Source organism: Argiope bruennichi, chromosome 1 (assembly GCF_947563725.1).
Source record: "Argiope bruennichi chromosome 1, qqArgBrue1.1, whole genome shotgun sequence".
NCBI lineage: Eukaryota > Metazoa > Arthropoda > Arachnida > Araneae > Araneidae > Argiope > Argiope bruennichi.
In genome coordinates, this window is record NC_079151.1 from 132,172,131 (window position 1) to 132,192,874 (window position 20,744).

Sequence of the window (20,744 nt, forward strand, 5' to 3'; positions counted from 1 at the left end):
ATAAGAAAATAAATATAATTTTTTTTACCATTCCTAATTAAACAAAATAGCTATATTTCAAATTCCAAACGATATTTCCAAAATTATTTCTTCTGCGGTAGCAACGGGCCGAATATCAGCTAATAAAAAAAATGAGTAGTCGTAGATGATGTCAGTCATTCTTTTCTTATATTTATTTACTTTATCTATTTTAGCATTGCTCTCATTCATATTGATTACACTCATCGCGCAACATTAAATGTATTTTCCTTCATAGCCGGGAAGATATTTCAAAGGAAGATAAACGAAAGTCTATCAAGGAGCGATGAAAGACATATAATTCGTAGAAATATCTTGAAATGGAGCTATAAAAACAAAAAAACAGGTATCTTATTCGGCATATTATACATAAATTGTTCCAAGTAATAGCTTAAATTTAAAAGTATTTAAAAAAATGTACGTTGGGTTAGTTTTTCATATGAATGAAGTCAATTTTTACATTTTTGTGATATGACCTTATAAGCTTTTTAGATCGAAGAATAATCTATATTTAATATTTATTATGTAACTATATATTCCGATACTCACCCCTCTTTGCATGATTCTCTCTCTCCATTTTTGTGTGTGTGTGTGTGTGTGAAATAAATCAGGGGAATATAATTCAGGCTCTAAAGCAAAAATCTTTTAAAAAAATCCTATTATAAATATATAATATAAAATAATTAAAAAACATTATGATGGAAATACCCCTCATCATGCAAATTAACATGCTAAGCTCAGTACAAGTTGTTCGGTGTTCCTCTCTTCTAAATTTCTCCACTCACTATCCTTTTATTAGCAAAAGAAATCTCAGATTAGTTATAAAAAATATTCAAAAAATCGCACGTTTCTTCAAACCATAACAAACAGCGGAATGACAAGTTCAAACCCGCTATAATAAATGCGACTTTTTATTATTATTTTTTTATAGCTACATTTTTTATTACGTAATAATCGTGAAAGAAAAGTTGCCAGTGATGGAAATTTGCATCAAGCAAAGAAGGGTTAAAAGAGAATGTGATATTTTTTTATCCATTTGTTTGTTAGCGCATAAAAGGCGAAAGCGTTTGAACTCAGAGTTATTAAATATGATACAAATACATTCTGGAGTACAAATGTATTTTTTCCGCAACTTAAATGAGTTATGTGGCAGTCGATGTATTAAAGCAATTTTTGCATTCGATTAAAAACTTCCATTAGAGGCTTATTTCTCATCTTGGTTTCTTTTAGATCTGCTTTCCTCTGTGACTGAAGATTTTGAAAAGATCAAAATACTTCAAAAACTCATTTTTTTTTTTTTCAATTTTGTCTTGATAAAATAGGGAAAATTTTGTGGATAACGGAAATGTATCATGAATATAGAATTAAAAATAAACACTCAGGAATTAACTTTTAAAGTTGTAATTAACAAAAATGTACGATAAAAAAGTAAGTTAATTCCCTCCATTTTCTCAAAGCATGTTTTTTTTTTTTTTTTCAATTTTTTTATATAAAGAAAATTTTAGTAATCATATGAAATTTTATGCTACAATATTTATACTAACTATGTATCTGTTAAACCTATTCTTATACACTGCGTAAAAAAAGTAGAAGGACACTCATTTTCAGTAAATTTTCTTTTATATTTTTATCTTGGCCAATAGATTCTTATGTAGGTGTTATTTAACAATGTTTTCTTTATTTTCATGTAAAAATGAAATAGCTGCCACTATTTATAATTAGAAAGACAAGAATATATGATTTACAATATTTAAAAATAGTAGAAGGACACATACTACATTTTTTCTATGAGGTGGAATGTGCACGAGTAGAAGAGTAAGTATATGCTTTTTTTAAATGTTTTTTTCACAGGAAAAAGTATTTTGTTAAAAATTTCAATGATGCTTTAATTTCAAAATGCCTAGAATTATATTCTTAAATGATTTTCAAAAGGGTCCAATTGTTGCTTATAAAAATGAAGGTAAAGTTATTAGAGAGATAACTCGTATACTGCACATCAGCCTCAATACAGTTTCTCACTTTATTAAAAATCCAAACAGAAATGGTGTAAGAAAGAAGACTGGTACTCCTAAAAATTTAACGCCTCATGATGAAAGAAAACTCATGAGCTTAAAAGGAGTAGTGGAAGTTTTGCAAAAGCTCGAAATCAAGCAGGACTTTTTCATGTGTCCAAGCAAACAGTGTAGAACTACATCCAAAGGTTCAAACGATTCGTTTTCAAAAAACGGAGGTATCCTCCAAAGTGGAAACAAACACTTATAAATAATCGTTTGTCTTGGGCTAAGGAATACATGCCATGGACTACAGAATGGACTTCTGTGATGTTTTCAGATGAAAAAAAGTTTAATTTAGATGGTTCAGACGGTTATCAATATTACTGGAATTGTCTGATTCAATATGTCAGAAATTGTCTGAAGAACAGTATTATTCCACTAGACAAGTGGGAGGAGGAAGTATGAAGGTCTGGTTAGCAGTTGGTTAAGGAGGAAGAACAAGTTTGGTTTTTCTCAATGGTAGGCAGAAGCATACAGACGACATTACAGACGTTCTGAACTCTGAGCTTCTCCCTTATGGCTCTAAATTATGAGAACATTAGATGCTTCAACAAGATGGAGCCTCAATCCACACCTCCAAAGGAGTTAAAAATGGATTCTCACCAAATAATATGCAGGTTTTATCATGACCAGCTAAAAGCCCCTATCTGAATGTAGTAGAAAATATCTGAGAAATGCTTGTTCGTCGAGTACACGCTGGTGGGAAGTAGTTTGAATCTCTCTTCCGAGTTTCGAGTGGCATTAAATACCTCATGGGATAATTTTTGTCAAACAGAAATCCAATTTTTGTATGATTCATTTCCAAACAGAATATTCGAAGTCATAAAAGCTAATGGAAAGTGTATTTCTTATTAAAACCGTTTATATTTTGTTCTTTTTATAACTGTCCTTCTACTTTTTTACACGACTTCAAATGAAGGAAACCATTTTTTTTTTTTTTTTTTTTGTCATTTATACTTTATTTTTGAATATCATGGAAATTATACTAATATTTTTTCGTTGAATGATCTAAAAAGGATTCTTAAAAAAAATAATTGCAGTAAAAATAAATAAAAAAAAAGTTTTTTTTTTTTAATCTAGTGTCCTTTTACTTTTTTTACAAAGTGTATATTTCTGGGTAATACTAATGAGACTAATAATTTTAATGAGAAACACCATACCTTTTTTTTAATTTTCAAAATAAATGGGCTTTAGTATTTTTTTTAAACTTTTTATTTTAAGTGTATTATAATGAAAATGAATTACCGTACATTCACATATTATATTAGTTTTGGAGTGATTTTATTCGAAATACTTTTTTACTGGGCATACCAATGTGTGGTTATAAACATAGTTATTTTATCACAGCACATTTTGAATTTACTATTAAAAAAATCAAATACTTCAAAAAACAAATATGTTTATACTATTAGAATATTTCTCGAGTTCTGCTTCCTTGATATTACTATATTTTATCTATACGAGGGCATCCTAAAAAGAATCCGCCCTTGAATTTCCCTTCGTAGGGTAATGATGCTAGAGCAGCGCCACTGTGCGCAGTGGAAGAAAGCAACTTAATGCACATGCTTGAATTTTTTTCTCCATATTCAAGTGTATCAGTCTCTGTCTACTGGCCGTTGAGTAAAAGGCTATTAAGGTGTTAGTCAGATTTTTTTAATTCTCTCAAGATGATTGAACGAGTTGAGCAAAGATACTGCAACGAATTTTGTCAAAAGCACATTGATTCTCAAAGCGAAACAATTCCTAAGATTCAGTAAGTGTTTGGAGACGATGGAATGCTACAGGTGAAGGACTGGTTAAACATATTCAAAAAGGGCCGCACATCGATAGAGACGACAATGAATACTTACCAGAAGGACAAACAGTGACAAAGGAGTACTATTAAAAAATTTTACGTCGACTCGGAGATGCAGTTCAGCGCAAAAGACCAGACTTCCGTAAGACGAAAAACTGGCAGTTGCATTATGACAATGTTTCGGCTCATTTGTCACACCTGATCCATGCTTTCTTGGTGACACATGGAATTTCAGGCATTTCTCGACCTTCCCACTCTTCAGATATGGCTCTTTGCGACTCCTGGTTGTCCCGGCCCATCACAGGATCCGTTTTGAAAGTAGAAAAGAGATAATACAGAACACACATTCCAAAAGAAGCCACTTGGGAGTGGTTTCGGTAGTGGAAGGATCGTTGAACTAAGCGTGTGAAGGCGCAAGGGGGCCTACTTTGAAGGGGATTAGGGACCCAATTTCATCACGTAAGTAATATATTTTTCCTGGCCTAAGGTCGGATACTTTTTAGGCAGCTCTCGTGTATACTTCGCATACTAAGAATAAAAATTAGCTGCTGGCTCACCATTAGAGTGGACACCCTGTATATGTATTGAACAGTTTCTAACTTGCTACGAGGGTTAGAAGCACGTTTTCAGCTTGAAACGTTTGATGATAACTGGTTTATTGAAATCAATTCATCTAAATTAATCTGTGTCTTTTCTAGGTTATTCAAAATGGCCGAAAATGTTTAGAAATTGTGGCGGGAGTCAGCAATCTCCTGTGGACATTGACACAGAAGATGCGTTGAAGAGCGCTTTTTTAAAGCCTCTAGAATTTCATGGATATGACAGACCGCTCAGAAATGCAGTTATCCTAAACAATGGCCACACCGGTAATTTTACATTTTATTTTCCTGAAATTACACCATCGCACAATTTTTTTAAAATGCTTACAATATCAGTCCTAAGATATTCGACTGGTGTCGAAATTTTATTGGGGTCACGTGGTCACATATAGCGACTGTTGATTGTGCAAATATAAATGTAGCTTTGCTTTAAGAATGAGAGATGCTTCAAATTTCATGACTCAATTATTTTAAATCAATTTCCAACTATATATAATAACAATGATACTAACGAATAACAACAATCGATGATAACTGTTACTCCGATTGCTTGTTAAGAACATAGAGATAAATCAGTGTTCGAACTATTGAAAAACTGACCATGTAAGTGATAGGATGTGCTCATCGTTATTACAGAAATTTAACCGATGACATCAATATGCTTAAATAGCAAGTTTCAAAAGTCTTGTCTAAGTTCGTGATAAAGAAAAATATTCCAAAATATTAGTTCATTATTTTGTCTACACAATGCAATAGATCGTATATATATAAAAATTAAATATAGTTGAAATCCTCTATCCAATATTTGTCATACTGTCAAAGAATAACAAATCGAAAGAATCCAAAGTCATCTTGCTTGAACGTATTGGCAATTTTGCACCCTTGTCGATATGATAGGATATCGACTAGTAGATTTCAATCAAATTTATTTTCTTTTTAAAGATATTCGATTCCCTCTCACTGGAGCTATAAAAAGCGGAGGCGTACGTACGAGAATCAGTCAATAATCAAAACGAGAGAAGAATAATCTCTTTCTTTGGGTTACAAAAGAGAATAGTATTCAAGCTCAAGCGAATAATTATGTGAATTTTCTCTTTTTCTCTATGTTGATTTTCAATGATACTCTTCAGAAGTTGTGTGCTGTTGCGGTTGTTTAATAATGATTTGCTACTTGTGTGTTGTTGATTTCTGCTAGTGTTATTTTGTGCACGCTTTCGGCTGTGTTTTGTTGACGGTGTTTCGTTTTTTCGGCTGTGCCTTACAAATCTGTTGAACTTTCCACCGTACAGATTTTTTTCTTAAGTATATTATTCATAGTATCTATTATATGCAGATTGATTGAGTAATTGAAGATGTTTTGATAACATTTTCTTTTTATTCCTGTTACAGTGTTAATAAAGGCAGAAAGAAATTCGGACCCACCCTTCATTAAAGGAGGCGGCTTGGATGGAAAATATACATTTCGACAACTGCATTTCCACTGGGGAAGTTCAAACGATAAAGGATCCGAACACAGAATTGATGGGAAATCTTATCCAGGAGAGGTAGAATTCCTTCAAACTTTAGCAAGAATATTTCAGTTGTATATCTGTTACCGTTAAAGTTCGAAAGCCGTTAATGTGAAGATTTTGATTTGCTCCGTCAAAGTGCGAAATCAAGAGTTTTCCGCCTTTTAACTAGGTAATGTGCACGTTTGCGGTTTCAGTATTGGTAAAGATCAAAAGTTGGTTTCTCTCATTTCCTTTCCCTACTCCCACCCTCCCCCTCTCCCTTTATTTTCAGTTTGGTTTCGCCAGCGTTTGCAAAGAGAGATTTTTTAACCAAAGATGACCCAATTGCAGAAATATCTTTACGTCAAAGAGAAATAAAACAATCCCTTGATACCGGGAAGGGCTTCAAAAAATGTGACAAAAAATCTGAATATACCACAAATAGGTGTCGCAAAAACTAGTTGTTATGCAGTGTCACCAATCTATAGATTACGCTAGTAAGTAAGCATAATTTTATACATTTAACTGATTCATTTCCTTGATTGTAATAACATGTTAAACCATTTGATACTTTGTATTGAAGTTTTCCAACTGATTGATTTTATCAACTAATGTGTTGATTGTTCGATTGTATTAACTTGATTCTTTGGATATCAAAAAATGAATAAACAACATTTAATTTAAGCTCACAGAAACGTTGCTGTTGTTCCAGCAAATATCTTATTTTCACTTTAACTGATTCCTAGTAGCTAATATGTAGATTAACGAGCGCCTAGTAGGTAATGTGCTGATTATCTAGGTAATTCGCAGATTACTCAGGTAATTTGAGAAATGAAACAATTTTCCTCACTTTAACGGATCGGCCTGGTTAATTAGCAGATTAGCTAGCTAATCTGCATATTTACTGATTTCTGCACTTTAGCAGAATATATCCCGTTATTCACGTGGGTTGAAACTGAATTATTATTTTTTTTTCCCCGTATACGAAGCACACAAAGAGGAAATATTATAATCGACATCGAGATTCTCAAAAACATATTTCTGAAATTATAAAATCTATGAAATCCACAATTAAAACATGTTTTGAGATAGACGAATGATATTCGGTATATGGTGTTTACTACAACTTTATAGATTTCCATCAAACTTTGAATGAAATTCACTCGCAAGTTTATCTGTCTGTCTGTCTGTCCGAATACAAGTGAACATAATAACTATAATACTTTAGGAACAAGATGAATAAAATTTCATACTTGGACTTACAAGGAGAGGGCACGGCGTTGAAATCTGAGTTCGGGATGAGATTTAACATAATGATAGCATACCTTTAAAATGTTCATTCATGAAAATAGTAAAACGCAATGGCCAGTCAATTCCGAGAAAATGGCCCTCAAACTTTTGGTAAAGCTTATATTGGTAACTTGACTCCCGTCCCGATGATCTCAATGGCTTGGTTGTCTAGGTAACTGTCTCGTATACTGAAGGTATACGAGATGGTCGAATCTGGAAAGCAAGAATAAAGGTCGAATCTGGCTGGGAATTTTTTTTCTTTCTTTAATAATTCTTATTCAATTAAAAATTTACAAATACTTTTAATTAATATGTTTTTAATTTTTTTATCCAAATATAAATAATTATTATCGAAATATATAATAATAAAATTAAAATTTAAAAATATATATATAAATACAAATGCATTAAAAAAAATAAAATTATTTAAATTGAATTAACGATTTACAGTTAGTTTTGATTAATATGCTATTTATTTTTATGCAAGGATAAATCTTTATTATTTTAATACTTAAATTATAATTTAATATTTAAAAAATAGTAATAAATATAACATAAACAGTGATAATTATTAATTATAAATATTCACATCGTAAAAATGTTTTTCAATATTTCTAAAAAATTATCCTATATGCATTTATTTTCGATTATATACAAGAACCAGAATGGTAACTGTAGTAAAAACATTGGAAAAAAATATATTTCGACATCTTGCATAGCTGATAAATGATGATTGTCCACAAGAGAAAGGTTTCTTTAAGAGATCTATGGTAAAACAAACTTCATTTGCGTTTAAAAACATCTCTCTCTCTCATCAGAAAGCCGGGCACATAACATGGATACCTTATCATCTTATTAAAAATTGGTGATGACAATTGATGGTGTACAACTGATTGAATTTTTATACTATTTTGGCGAGAATTTATTTCTTGATCATGTTCGATTAAATAAGAATTTTGCATATGCTTAATACGCTTTGAACCATCTGCCTACGCATTCAATAAATTAACACCTGCTCTCTACTATTTCTTTTGATTACTGCCTTTGGGGACGTTTGCTTATATATTTAACAAATATCAGCTGCTCCCTTCAGTTTTGGATATAAATATAACTTCGTTCAGTTAGAATTGATAATTTATTATTATTAAAATCCAAGAATTTGAAAATTAATTGTTTGGAAATGATGCAAGCAAATTGAATTATCTGTAGCCATTAATGTTAAATTTTTAATTATTTTTCCTTTAAACATTAAATTATAATTTAACTATTAAAATAATAAACATTTATCCTTGCATAAAAATAAGTAGCATATTAATCAAAACTATCTGTGAATCGTTAATTCAATTTAAATATTTTTTTAAAAAAACTGCATCTATATTTATGTATATATTTTTTAAATTTTAATATTATGTATTTCGATAATAATTATTTATTTTTGTATGAAAAAAGTTATTAAAAAAGAAAAAAAATTCTTAACCAGGTTCGAACCCTGACCGTTCTTATACGAGACGGTTACCTAGACAATGATGCCATTGTGTTGGCTATCAGGACGGGAGTCAAGTTATCAGTATATAAGCTTTACCAAAAGTTTGAGGACCATTTTCTCGGAATTGACTGGCCATTCTGTTTTAATATTTTCACGAATGAACATTCTAAATGTATAGTATCATTATACTAAATCTCATCCCGATCTGAGATTTCAACCCCGTGTCCTCCTCTTGTTAGCAGTTAGTGCAGGTCTGCCTTAATTTTTGAACTAAAACCGTGAAGGGCTTGACTGTCGATCGGTCTATACTTTCGCATGCATGTAAAACGCGATAACTTTAAAGCCCAACGATTTAAATTAATGAAAGTTGATGTTTGATTTTGTAATTAAAATTGTGCTCTGTGTCAAATTTTGGTTCAGTTGGTTGTAAAAAAAGGCGCCGAAAATGCATATTAGGTTTTCTTTTCTATAAAACAGAGCTCAAAACACTCATTTACGGGACTCTAAAAATAAAAATCTGAGCTGTTGTAGCCTACACTTTTATCTGGGAGAAGGAGGGATAACAGCTTTGATAGAGAGGAAGCGGGAAATTTTCGGAATTGATTCTTCTGCATATTCTGTGAATTTCTCCAACTAGTGAATTTGGTTTATGTTATTAATAGCTTATAGTTAACTATAATTATACTTCATTATATAATTAATATAGAGAAAATTTTGACATAATGTATTCATTTTCTTTCGGCAAGTTTTTTCAAATTTATTTGTTTGCAAATATAAAAATGAGTCCGAAGATACCACTACATACAGTGGAAATTCTGTAATCCGAACACCAGGAATCTGATATTTCGTATAATCCGAAGATCTTTTATTTTGCTGACAAAAAATATTTATTAGACAATAAAAGAAAAATAACTATTAGGAATCAGAAACAAACCTAATGTTTATTTCCGGCGTAAAAGAAAAGTTTGACTTTATATTTAAGAATGATTGCAACACTCTAATTTGTAGAAACAAAATCGGTTGTTTTTCATTTCAAAATCCAAGATTATCATCAGTAGCGCAACTAAAGTGAGGCAAGCACAATTGTCAGGGGTTACAATATAATAGTTAGAATAGTAATTATTCTAGTTCGCATTATTATTATTTTTCTTCTAGGAATATTTTTTAATTCTTTTTCATAATATTTTAAATTTTTTTAGGAAAATTAATTTTTTTCATCAAAATTATTGATGCCAACACAAAACCATAACGGCGTAAAATTCTTTTAGAATTACTCTAAGTAAGCTAAAATTATCTATAATGTACAGTGTGTACTGCTTAAGGTATTCGCGGTTAAATTTATTATTCGCTTTATATTATAAAAAACCTCTGATTCTGATTCGGCGTATTTAAATGGGCATAAAAATATTCTTTTGGTCACTACATAGTTTAATGTTGTCAGTTTTCCAAGTAGGTTTCCGGATTCTTCATTTTTAGCTAGTGTTAATGATTGACATTCGTGGAGTGCTTACAACATTTGTAAGGATACATCTGGGATCCGCCTTTCTAATGGGATGGGACTCATATTCTTTCGTCTAAACTAGAGTGATATGGATTGATTTAAACAGACAGATAAGTTGCTATGTCTTGCTTGGACAGACATAAATCATTACTACTAACGATTGAATTATAAATGAAACAGAGATTTTAAAAAAGAATTGAATTTGTCACTTAAAGATAAAATTGGAATTCTTAAATGATACGAAAGTTTACCTAAAATTTATTAATGCAACACTGCAACACAGTTGAAAATTTTACATTTTTGTAAAATTTTGAATAATCGCTAGTTTTTTGAAAGTAAGAATTAAACAATAAATGTTGATAGTTCTGCCAGGAATAAATACATTGAAGAAACCCTCCAAAGAAATGAGTCAAGCAATTGATATTTTGAAACCTGGAATCAGCAAATTTTAAAAGAAGCATACAAGTACAGGCAGTTTATAAATGAACTATTAGGAAAAATTATAAACAATTATTAATAACGTTTATTGGTATGTTTGAAATAAATAACATCTGAATCAGGAATAATTTTTTTTCTCTCTCTATTCTCGTTTGATATGGTGAAAATAAAAATGACTTTACCAATTCAGCTAATGTTATCAATCAGTTAATATTATCAAAATTCTTAATTAGTGACTTCACTTCACTGAGTATAAATTTTGTGAATGAAGTAATCACATTAAGTGGTAGCTATTGTATTTTAATTTTCAATGAATATCTAAGAATTTCCTTGTTACAGATGCATTGGTTTTTATTTCTTTATAATCTTGCTTGATTTTCGATTTAAAAAGAATTATTTCTTATATATATATATATATATTTCTTATTTTTATTGTTTTCTACTTTTTAGAATTCTTAATTCATGGTTACCAATAATCTAGGATCTAAAAATAACATTTCTCAATTTAATGTCCAAATGGCGTCCTTCCCTGAAATCAATTTTAGTTAAAATTAATATATTAAATCATAATTAAGAACTCTAAAATAATTAAAATATTCTTCTATTGTCATGCAGAACAAACAATAATTGTACAAAAATTTAGAATACGGATACATGAGGTATTGAGTGAAAAATCAATTACCAATTTCATTTTCCATTTCAAATTCTTACAGACAGGAAACACATGAAATAAAATCGTTTGAAAAGATGCATATCCTATTCGAAATGAAAAAGAGGAAAGGAACATAGTTTTGATATTTGTCTTGGATCCCATTTTTTTTTTTATATATATAAATATGTCATTGGCTATATCAGTTAAAGAAAAACTGAACCGTTGTTTACTACCAGATTGCTGTTTTTTAAATTCATAGATCTTTTAAAACAACCATTTAATTGAATTTCATTTGCTGTAATCATTTGCTTAATTATGGAACTCATGCTGTCCAAATACCTTGAATAAATCCTTTGCTATTCTAGAGGTGACTATAGAATGGCTGAAGTTGAAATTCTGGAAATTGCATACAAATCCGGAATTAAAAGATTTGAGAAAGATTCTGAAATCTCGCTTATATGGGAGATATTAACACAGAACAATAACCTATGTTCTGTGCAAACTGTAAAATATTATATTATATACAGCAGAACCTCGCTTAGTGAGAATAATTCGTTCCCGAATCTTTCTGGTGAAACGAAACACTCGTTAAATGAGGAACGAGGAGGTTTATAGGAATCCATAGGAAAAGAGTGCATTGTATCAGAAAATAAGAAAACATTTTAGAATGAAGTTAATAAGGGCTGAATTCAGATAGAAATTAAGAAATTAATTAGGGTTTAAATTAAATTCCCTAATTATATATATTAGGAAGGAATATATATATATATATATATATATATATATATATATATATATATATATATATATATATATATATATATATATATATATATATATATATATATATATATATATATATATATATATATATATATATAATTTTTTAAAGCAAAGTCGTGACCGAAGGAAGATAAAGCATTTTGAATTTTTAACTTCGTTTTATTTGCATCCCGGGAGGCATGATTTATGAACAAGCAGAAGCGACAAGTTCTACACGGAACGACACAAAACGAAATGAAGAAAAGCTAATGAAAAGGTTATCCCTGTGATTATATACTGTGAGATTTTGATAGGGATTTCTTTACACGTGTCAATTTTGGCAAGGGAATCGTAGGGATCTTTTAGAAGAATTTGCTTAGGTCCGCAATTTTTTATTCCTTCTCTCGGAGGAATAAAACCGCTGATGAAAGCATTTTCACAAAGCTTTTGTTGCATTAATTAAATAGAAAAAGTAGAATGGGATCAGGAAAATATTTTAGAATGAAGTTAATATGAGCTGAAATGAGCTAAAAATTAGGAAATTAATTAAATGAAAAATATTATTACACATATACCATCTGTTTTAATTGTATTAGTCTCAATCGAAAAAAATTGTGCATATCAATAAAGGTATTTCCCATCTGAGAAAAGACAAAAAAAAAAAAAAAAAAAAAATTAAAAAGTAATAATTACGACGGTAGTATTTTTTTTGTTTGTTTGTTTGTTTGCATTATAGTGAAAAATGATTCTGTTATTTTTTTTTAACATTCAAGATTTTAATAAATTTCCTCCTTTAATATATTAATTATAAAATGATTGAAAAAATATTTTTTATGAATAATTCTTATTGCATAAATTTCTTTGTCCAAATAATCTTTAAATTATTTCCTGGAACGAATTTTCCCAGTAAATGAAAACATTTCAAACTGATTCTGAGAAAATATATTTCTTAATCATATTAAGTTTTTACTAATTTGAAATTGATGTAAAATGATTAAATCATTAAAATTATAAAATAAGTAATTCGTATCATTAATTAATCAAAACTTTGAAGTTTATTTGTAATTGAACCTCCGTTTGTTTGTTTATTAGCTAAAACCTTTTACAATTCCGATTTCTCGATGGATTCAAACAAAATTTGAATACACATAGTCCTCAGCACCTGGAAGAATTAATTATGCTATAAAACCTTTTTGAGTTCCTTTAACTCCTCGTTTTCCCACCATAACTTAAAAACATATAATCACAAAAAAAAAAAAAAAATGCATCCCGTCTTAAAATTTAGCTTCTTAGTAAAGTTCAGTTAGTTCCATTACCAATTTTTCTTTGATTTTGAGTCAATTTTGTGAAGTTATTTTGAAATTCTCAAGAAACAGAATATAAAAATTATGCAACATGAGCATAAATGCGCTCTGATTTTTCACGTCCATATTATAAAACAAACGCGAGCGAAACCACGAGTACAACGATTGATGTCATATTAATTCAAAACATCATAATCGAAAAGCCGCCATTGCTACCTCCTTCCCGCTTCCCGCCTGTTCCAAACCCCTCGGATAGGTCTTTATCCCGGAGGCTCAGTTCTGGTAAACAAGCAACAAGTAAAACCCTTCCCAGAAGTCCCTGCATTCTGGGAACTCTATTCTTAGCGGGAGTTGCCATAGCAACCCTCCTACGCTTGGTGTACTTGTTGCTCTCCGGCCGGTCTCTCTTCACAGAGCTTCAAAAATCAATATTTTATTGCATTCGGTATGTCAAGATTTTCTAAAATTCGAATAGAAATGGCCTCAATTAATTTTCGGATTCCTAAAATTTCTCTGTTTTAATTTAAAGTATCCGACTACGTTTGAAGGCTTATTTTTATTTTATTTTTTTGTAAATAATGAAATTTGAAGCAATGTTTTTCTAATTTCAAATGACATTTATACATCGCACAAAAATATTTTATTTTTTAACTTTTTCTAAACATTTTGCTCGGAATTTGATCTTTTTTTCAAACATTCTCAATCAAAACAAATGCCTGGAATATTATACTTTATTGTATATAGAATCAATGACATATTGGTTAGAAAATGGAACAAAAGTTTAAAAATAACACAAAATTCTTATAAATTACAAGATCAATTTTCAATGCTAAAAAATATAAATCAGATTTTTTTTTTTTAGAATCTTTTTTTTTAAAGTTTGAAGGGTACATAACTTAAGAATGTTTCATCACTACACTGATATTTTAATTCAATCACTCAACAGCATTACACACACACACACACACACACACACAAAAAAAAAAAAAAAAATCAAGCTGATATTTTAAATAATATTAAGTGATGGTGTTTCAAAAATAAATATATGCAAAAATATTAGTAAATTTTTATTTAATTAAAAATTAAATTTTATTTTTTAATTTCTAATGAAATGAAGAAAGGATTTTTTTTCCCCTTCAAAACGTCTTAAATTTGTAACCTATTTCTTCATTTCTTCAATCGTATATTCATTTATTTTTATTTTTTATTTTAAAAACCTTTCTCGCTTTCTTGACTAATTAACATTTATTGTCATCAGCTGTACAGCTTTCAACATAAGTTTTAAATATTTCTTCCAATCTTTTAATTTGAAAATGCATGTTAACTAAGATGGAGATATTTTTATTAGTCAATACTGGCCGTCTTTGCCGACCGACTCGTTCGCCTAAATGATTGACTTTTTAAACTATTTGTATAGAATAGCTAAATCATTATGAATATTCACCTGACGACAGTTAAATCTGTTTTAACATTTGTTCAACTTTCTGTTTGATGTCTATTTCTTTATTTCTTTTACATCTTGTTTTCTCTTACTTAATGGAACACCAGCTCTCTCCAAACATTTCTTATACAGCTTCGTTAATTAGCGAAACATTGGATCAAATGCAACTGTAGAAACATCCAGGGAAGCAGTCTGAAATTTCCGTATAATGATTTGTTTAAATTTGCTGTTGCCATTCAGCAATAAGTAATAAGAGCGATATCTGTGTCACGTATATTGGCATTTTATTGTAGCCGCCTTTGGCGACCCGTTTGCTAGCCTAGTTGATAGACTTTTTAAGTTGTTAAATAGTTAATTTTTTATTGGTTGGACTGAAAAACATGAATTCAATCTGTAAACTGCAAATTAAAAAGTATACGTATTACGAAATAAAAGCGGAGTGAAAATCCTACTACTGAGTTAATGACCGGTAAAAACACTCGTTTGAATGTTTTGATGTATAGTTTGAATTTCTTCATAGCATTTAAAAACTTTTTTTTGGATAGTGTATCAAATTAAATTTAAAAAAATTATTTCATTTAAAAAATAAATTATGCAGAAATAAAATTGATATAACTAAAAAGATAATTTTTTGAGTCTAAAGATAATACAAAGATCATTTTTTTGTAAGATAAATGTTTTACAAAATATGAATATCACTTTCCGTAGGGAAGTCATAATGATACGGCTAGACTTAAAATGAATGTAGGTCGCCAAAATTGAGATATTTTGAAGCAATTTGTCGCTTTTATTTAATTATTTATTGCAATTTCTAAAAGCCATTTATTACCATTTCTGGTATCCATCCAGAATATAGGTTTTTAGGCGAGTTTTGGCACAATTTTGATGTGCTAGTCGAGAAACCATTGATAATTTGAAACCTTTCTACGATATATGTTTAAAATTTAGCAAACAGTTTTAACATATAAAATGTAAATCGTTATCGATTCTTGAATCAAATCTTTCAAAAGGATGACTAAGCGTTGTGTACATTCGCTCTCGACGGTTTGAAATGGCAACGGCTTAGATAAAGAAAGTTTAGAATCTGATCTTTTTGCTAAAATTGTAGCTGGGTATCCAATTTTGGTTTCAGTCGTTTCGAATAAATGGCTCTCATAATTCATGGTTGATTTTCTCTATTATACTAAGAGGCATAACCCTTTCATGTGCGGAGCTCTGAAAATGGAAGACTGCGCATCCATAGTGTTCATGATCTGGCCCAGGATTCCCAATTATAAGCAAGGGAATGTGATTGATTAATACTATGCGCGAAAGCACTGGGGAAACCACTTGTGCTGATTGAATAAAGCATAAACATGTTTATTAAGTTCAAAATGTGAAATTAAATTTATCAGTTCATTTTAAAAAATGATCTCTGACTATCCACTGCCTTAGACGGGAAAATGCTTTATTGTTGATCAATTAATACAAAAGAAAATTAAAATAAAATGCAAGATTATTGATCATAAGAATTAATGCTTTATTTTGTTTCTATATTCGTGAAACAGAAGTGCCGTTTGGCGAATATTTACTTCTGAATATATTCGGTAATGCAAAATAAAATGAAAAAAAATAAAAAAACAGCAAAAAAAACCTTTTTTATTATATATATATATTCTTTTTGTCTATTAAATATTTTCGGTCCCAAATTAAGTATTAGAATTATGCGATTGAAATTGATACAATGTTTTCATGAAGACAAAAAAAAAAAAAAAAAAAAAACGTGACGATTAGGGTATTTAAACTGACACAATGTTTCCCAATTGTAAACTGAGAATCGGAACAGGAAAAAAAAAAAAAAAAAAAAAAAAATCATCTGAAAGAAAGAGGTCAGTGGGGGAAAAGACTTTTAAGCTCAGTATCGGAGTGATTCAGATGACCTTGGGAATGCATTATTGCTACACAAAGGATAAAAAGATCTCCTTACTTCGTCTAGCAATTTGTTTCCCCACAACAACTAACAGACAAAGGGGATGGGTGAAATATAGCAGACCCTTGACGAGGGAACACCTCCTGACTTGAATGGTCATACATATCTCAACAACGCCGTATATCCTGTTATTTGGATTTAAAGGAATGCGTTATATAGCTCTATCAGCACCAGGCGGATAGGAAGCTGCTAATGACTTGGTAATCCGAGACCCTGTTGTAGAATGAATTGTAACTGTCAGAATCGGATTGCTAAATATCCAAAGTAAACATTTGTCTTGGAGTCCACAGCTGTGATGGACCTGAAATCGCCAGACTCAAAGTTAATTTCGTTCTTTCATTGAGTTTACGAATACCTGTCACTAGAGCTTATTTAAATTAATATTCAGCATCCTTTAAATTTTGGAATATTTTTCTAACATCATTTCTACATAATTATCTGTTTCTGTTCTGTTCTGTTTTTCATTGGTTTATAATTCTAAAAAAAAAATTAAAAAAAAGAAATGTGTTACTATAGTGTTTTAAAGTGTGTGTCAAAAATTTGTTTTAAAGAAAATGTCCGTTTCTGTAATTAAATAGAATTGAGACTGCATTAAAATGTAATATCTTTTTTAACTTCTTTTCCTTGACAGATTGAAAACAAAATTTGATACAGCATTGCAATTTTAAAAACAAGATATAACATATCAAATTTTATTTATTTTTGAATTCACACACTTCATTGCATGCTAAAACATAGAGAAATAAACAATCAATCTCTGGAAAGATTTGATTTAAAATTTGTTAAGGATCGACTCTTTAATTCTATGTACCGAATTCATTCATCCCAGTCATTGCGTTTTTGAATTATCGCATTTACATGCATGCAAAATAGTGACCGACAGATTGCTAACCCCTTCACTGTTTTGATTCAAAATTTGAAATAGATGTACACTTTAGATGATTAATCTGTGTGCTTATGTTCACTAGTATTCTGACAACTGGTCAACTAGACTTTTTCTGAACAGATTTCTTCGAAATTTGATGCAAATATACAAATTAGTGCAAAGACTATATATGTTCGGTAAATATCATAATCTAAATCTGTTAATAGACATTTAGCAGACGATTCCTTTTTCAGACATTTCATAACTGCTACTATTTTTATTTTGTTAAAATATTATTAAAAAGTAAAAGCAAACGATTTTTTCTTTGATAAACATATTTTGTTTATATTATTTCGTTTATTTTTTGTATAATAGCTGACGATTCATTGTAAACCTTCTGGAATCTGGCAATGTTTGTAATATACGCTGTTATGTTGAAAGAATAAACAAGCCGATGGAATTCTAAATTGCTTGGAGTATTATTTTAGTTTTAAGAATTTAAGATGCTCTGCAAGCTATAGTTTGGAGCTTAAGAAAACGGGTAGTTTTCTAGAAAGCATGCCTGAAATGCCACAATTTATCATAATTTTAAGCTTTGTTTTTTGAAGATTATAATACTTTAAATACTGTTTTACAGAAACTCTCTAACTGCAGAATTTTATTCGTGTACAGCTTGACTGTGGCACAAGAACTTCCAACGAAATTTTTTTGATTTTGTTCTTTATAGTACCATTTCATTTTCAGAGTAAAAGTGTTGATGATTACGTATTCTTTCAGCTGCACATCGTTCATGAGAAAAACGGAGAAACTGGCGACCTTGCCGTAGTAGCAGTATTCCTGGAGGTAAGAGTTGGGATTCTTTTGCTAATGTTACCCTTCGATCGCTTATTTTCAAAAACTGAAAAGTACATTTTCACTCATTATTATTTAGACATCTGCGAGCATTTTGCAGGTTTGCTGAAGCTTAATGACCTTTGGCGGGGCTATCGCGATGAAGGGGATAATATCGCTTGTGCTCAAGCATTAAAATGGTTGCCACATTATAACCTTTATCTTTGTCCATAAAATTCGGTGCATTGACACATACGGCAAATAGTAATCAGTCAATGTCAGAGCAAGAACGATATTCTACGTCCTTGATAAAGAAACGAAGCTTCCTTGGAAAAAACGCTATTGATCCGAGTTATTGTTCTTTTGGAACGAGCAATATACTATTTTTAGTACATCGCGTTTCAGACGAGTATTGAAAATCATAAATAAAATGTGAGAAATTTGTTTCAAAAATTTGTAATAAGGGAACACGTCTATCATTTTGCCATACAGAAGACATTTATAAAAATTATAATTTTGATGTGCATAATATAAATTTAATCTAATAAACGGAAGTATGATTTTCAGTTTATTGCAGATTTAATAATAATATCTCTTGCGGTTTTAATTTTAACTCTGTGTTTAACAAAATGTACAGAAAGTGTTTTAAATTCAAATTTAAATAGATATCAATAATGTATAGTTCTTTCAGTGTGGGTATACTGTTGTTTCAGTATTCTGAGACGAAAACTTTTCAACGATTCTATCTCATTGAGGGGAGAGACGCGGTACTTTTCGTTTAATTTTTTTTTAACGTATCGTGGCATTTCTGGCTGAATTATTTTATTTTAACTCAATTCACAAATAATCGGAGTTTTTTCTTTATTTCTAAATGTAAACATCTCCTCTTCTCATCTTTCCTCTCACCCCTATTTTATAAATTAAATCCATCCTAACGCATGCTTAATATATATATATATATATATATATATATATATATATATATATATATATATATATATATATATACATGAAACGAGCTGGTGAATAATTTTTAACGTTGTAGTTATTTAAATAAGTTGCTTTATTTTATTTTATTTATTTATTTATTTTGCGAAATAATACAACATTTATAGTAGTAATTTTAAAAATAATTGCTGGTTAATTCTCAGACAAAAACACATTTTTAATGAGAAAATATTGATCATCATTGAAATTCATTCAAATCTGAACTATATTACCTCATTTTCTAGCTAATTTGATCATATTTAAATACATCATCCTATGTACATGCAATCAAAATGCAAATGCAACATCTATACGTATTACATGAAAACAGCACAGTATCATGAACTATAATTTTATTCGCAGGTTATGTACAAGCAAATGACTGCTTATTTTCTTAAAGCACTGCCTATAATTTAATAATAATTTTCAATGTGTCCTAAATCTATAGACTTTTAAGCTAGGAAAAACAATCATATAACTTTATATTTTATTCTCTCTTTTTTTTTTTTCCCTAAATTTCTTGTTGAAAATATAGATAAGAATAATTTCTAGAATCATTTTTTTTTTCTAAAAAGCATTAAGTGATTGCACTTTAGAACAAGTTTTTATTTCTCTGAATATTGCATATGGACACATACTTCCAGTCACAAAATTTCATTAAATAAAGTAGGCAATTGTATGAAAATACTTTGATTACTGTCGAAAGTGATAATAAAAATAGAGCAAAATTAAATTTGTGTGCGTTCACCATAGTGTCAAAGTGTGAATTAGTAAAATTTTTGCCGTTATTTTAATCTATATACACTCAAAATTTCACATTTCTATCTATAAAATTTGCAGAAATATGCTTAGTTTTAAATTTCGAGGGTCTGGCCACAAATGTGGAAGAAAAGATTTATTTCAGAATGCAACTAGTACATCATCCAATCATCATGACTTGAATGACAAAGAAATTTGTTAATCACGCATAACGCTGTTCACTTTCATTGATCGGCAATTGTACCTTCGGGTTTATAAAGAAGGGTAGAGAAACTTGAGAAAACCATTAATCATTTAAGATATTCAGAGATTTATTGGAATGATCAAAAAGAAAACAATTTTTTTAATCGAATTTGTGTGTGTGTGTGTGGGGGGGGATGAATGATATATACAGGGTGTTCATTAATTATTGTCGGGGTTTCCGTACCTCATAACTTTCGAATAAAAAATATTACGCAAAAACCGATTACGTATTCGTAAATTACAACTCAAAGAATTTTATT

General features: G+C 29.8%; 1 protein-coding gene across 1 annotated transcript in view; it reads left to right on the top strand.

The window, feature by feature from the left end:
- The first annotated feature begins 262 nt into the window (after positions 1-262).
- Positions 263-20,744, top strand: part of LOC129975209 (putative carbonic anhydrase 3) — a 66,322-nt gene continuing 45,840 nt past the window's right edge. Inside the window, exons 1-4 of the mRNA XM_056088242.1 lie at positions 263-364; positions 4,566-4,733; positions 5,856-6,010; positions 18,442-18,507. Coding sequence (XP_055944217.1) covers positions 4,586-4,733; positions 5,856-6,010; positions 18,442-18,507 — 369 coding nt within the window. The 5' untranslated portion in view covers positions 263-364; positions 4,566-4,585. The remainder of the gene's footprint in view (positions 365-4,565; positions 4,734-5,855; positions 6,011-18,441; positions 18,508-20,744) is intronic.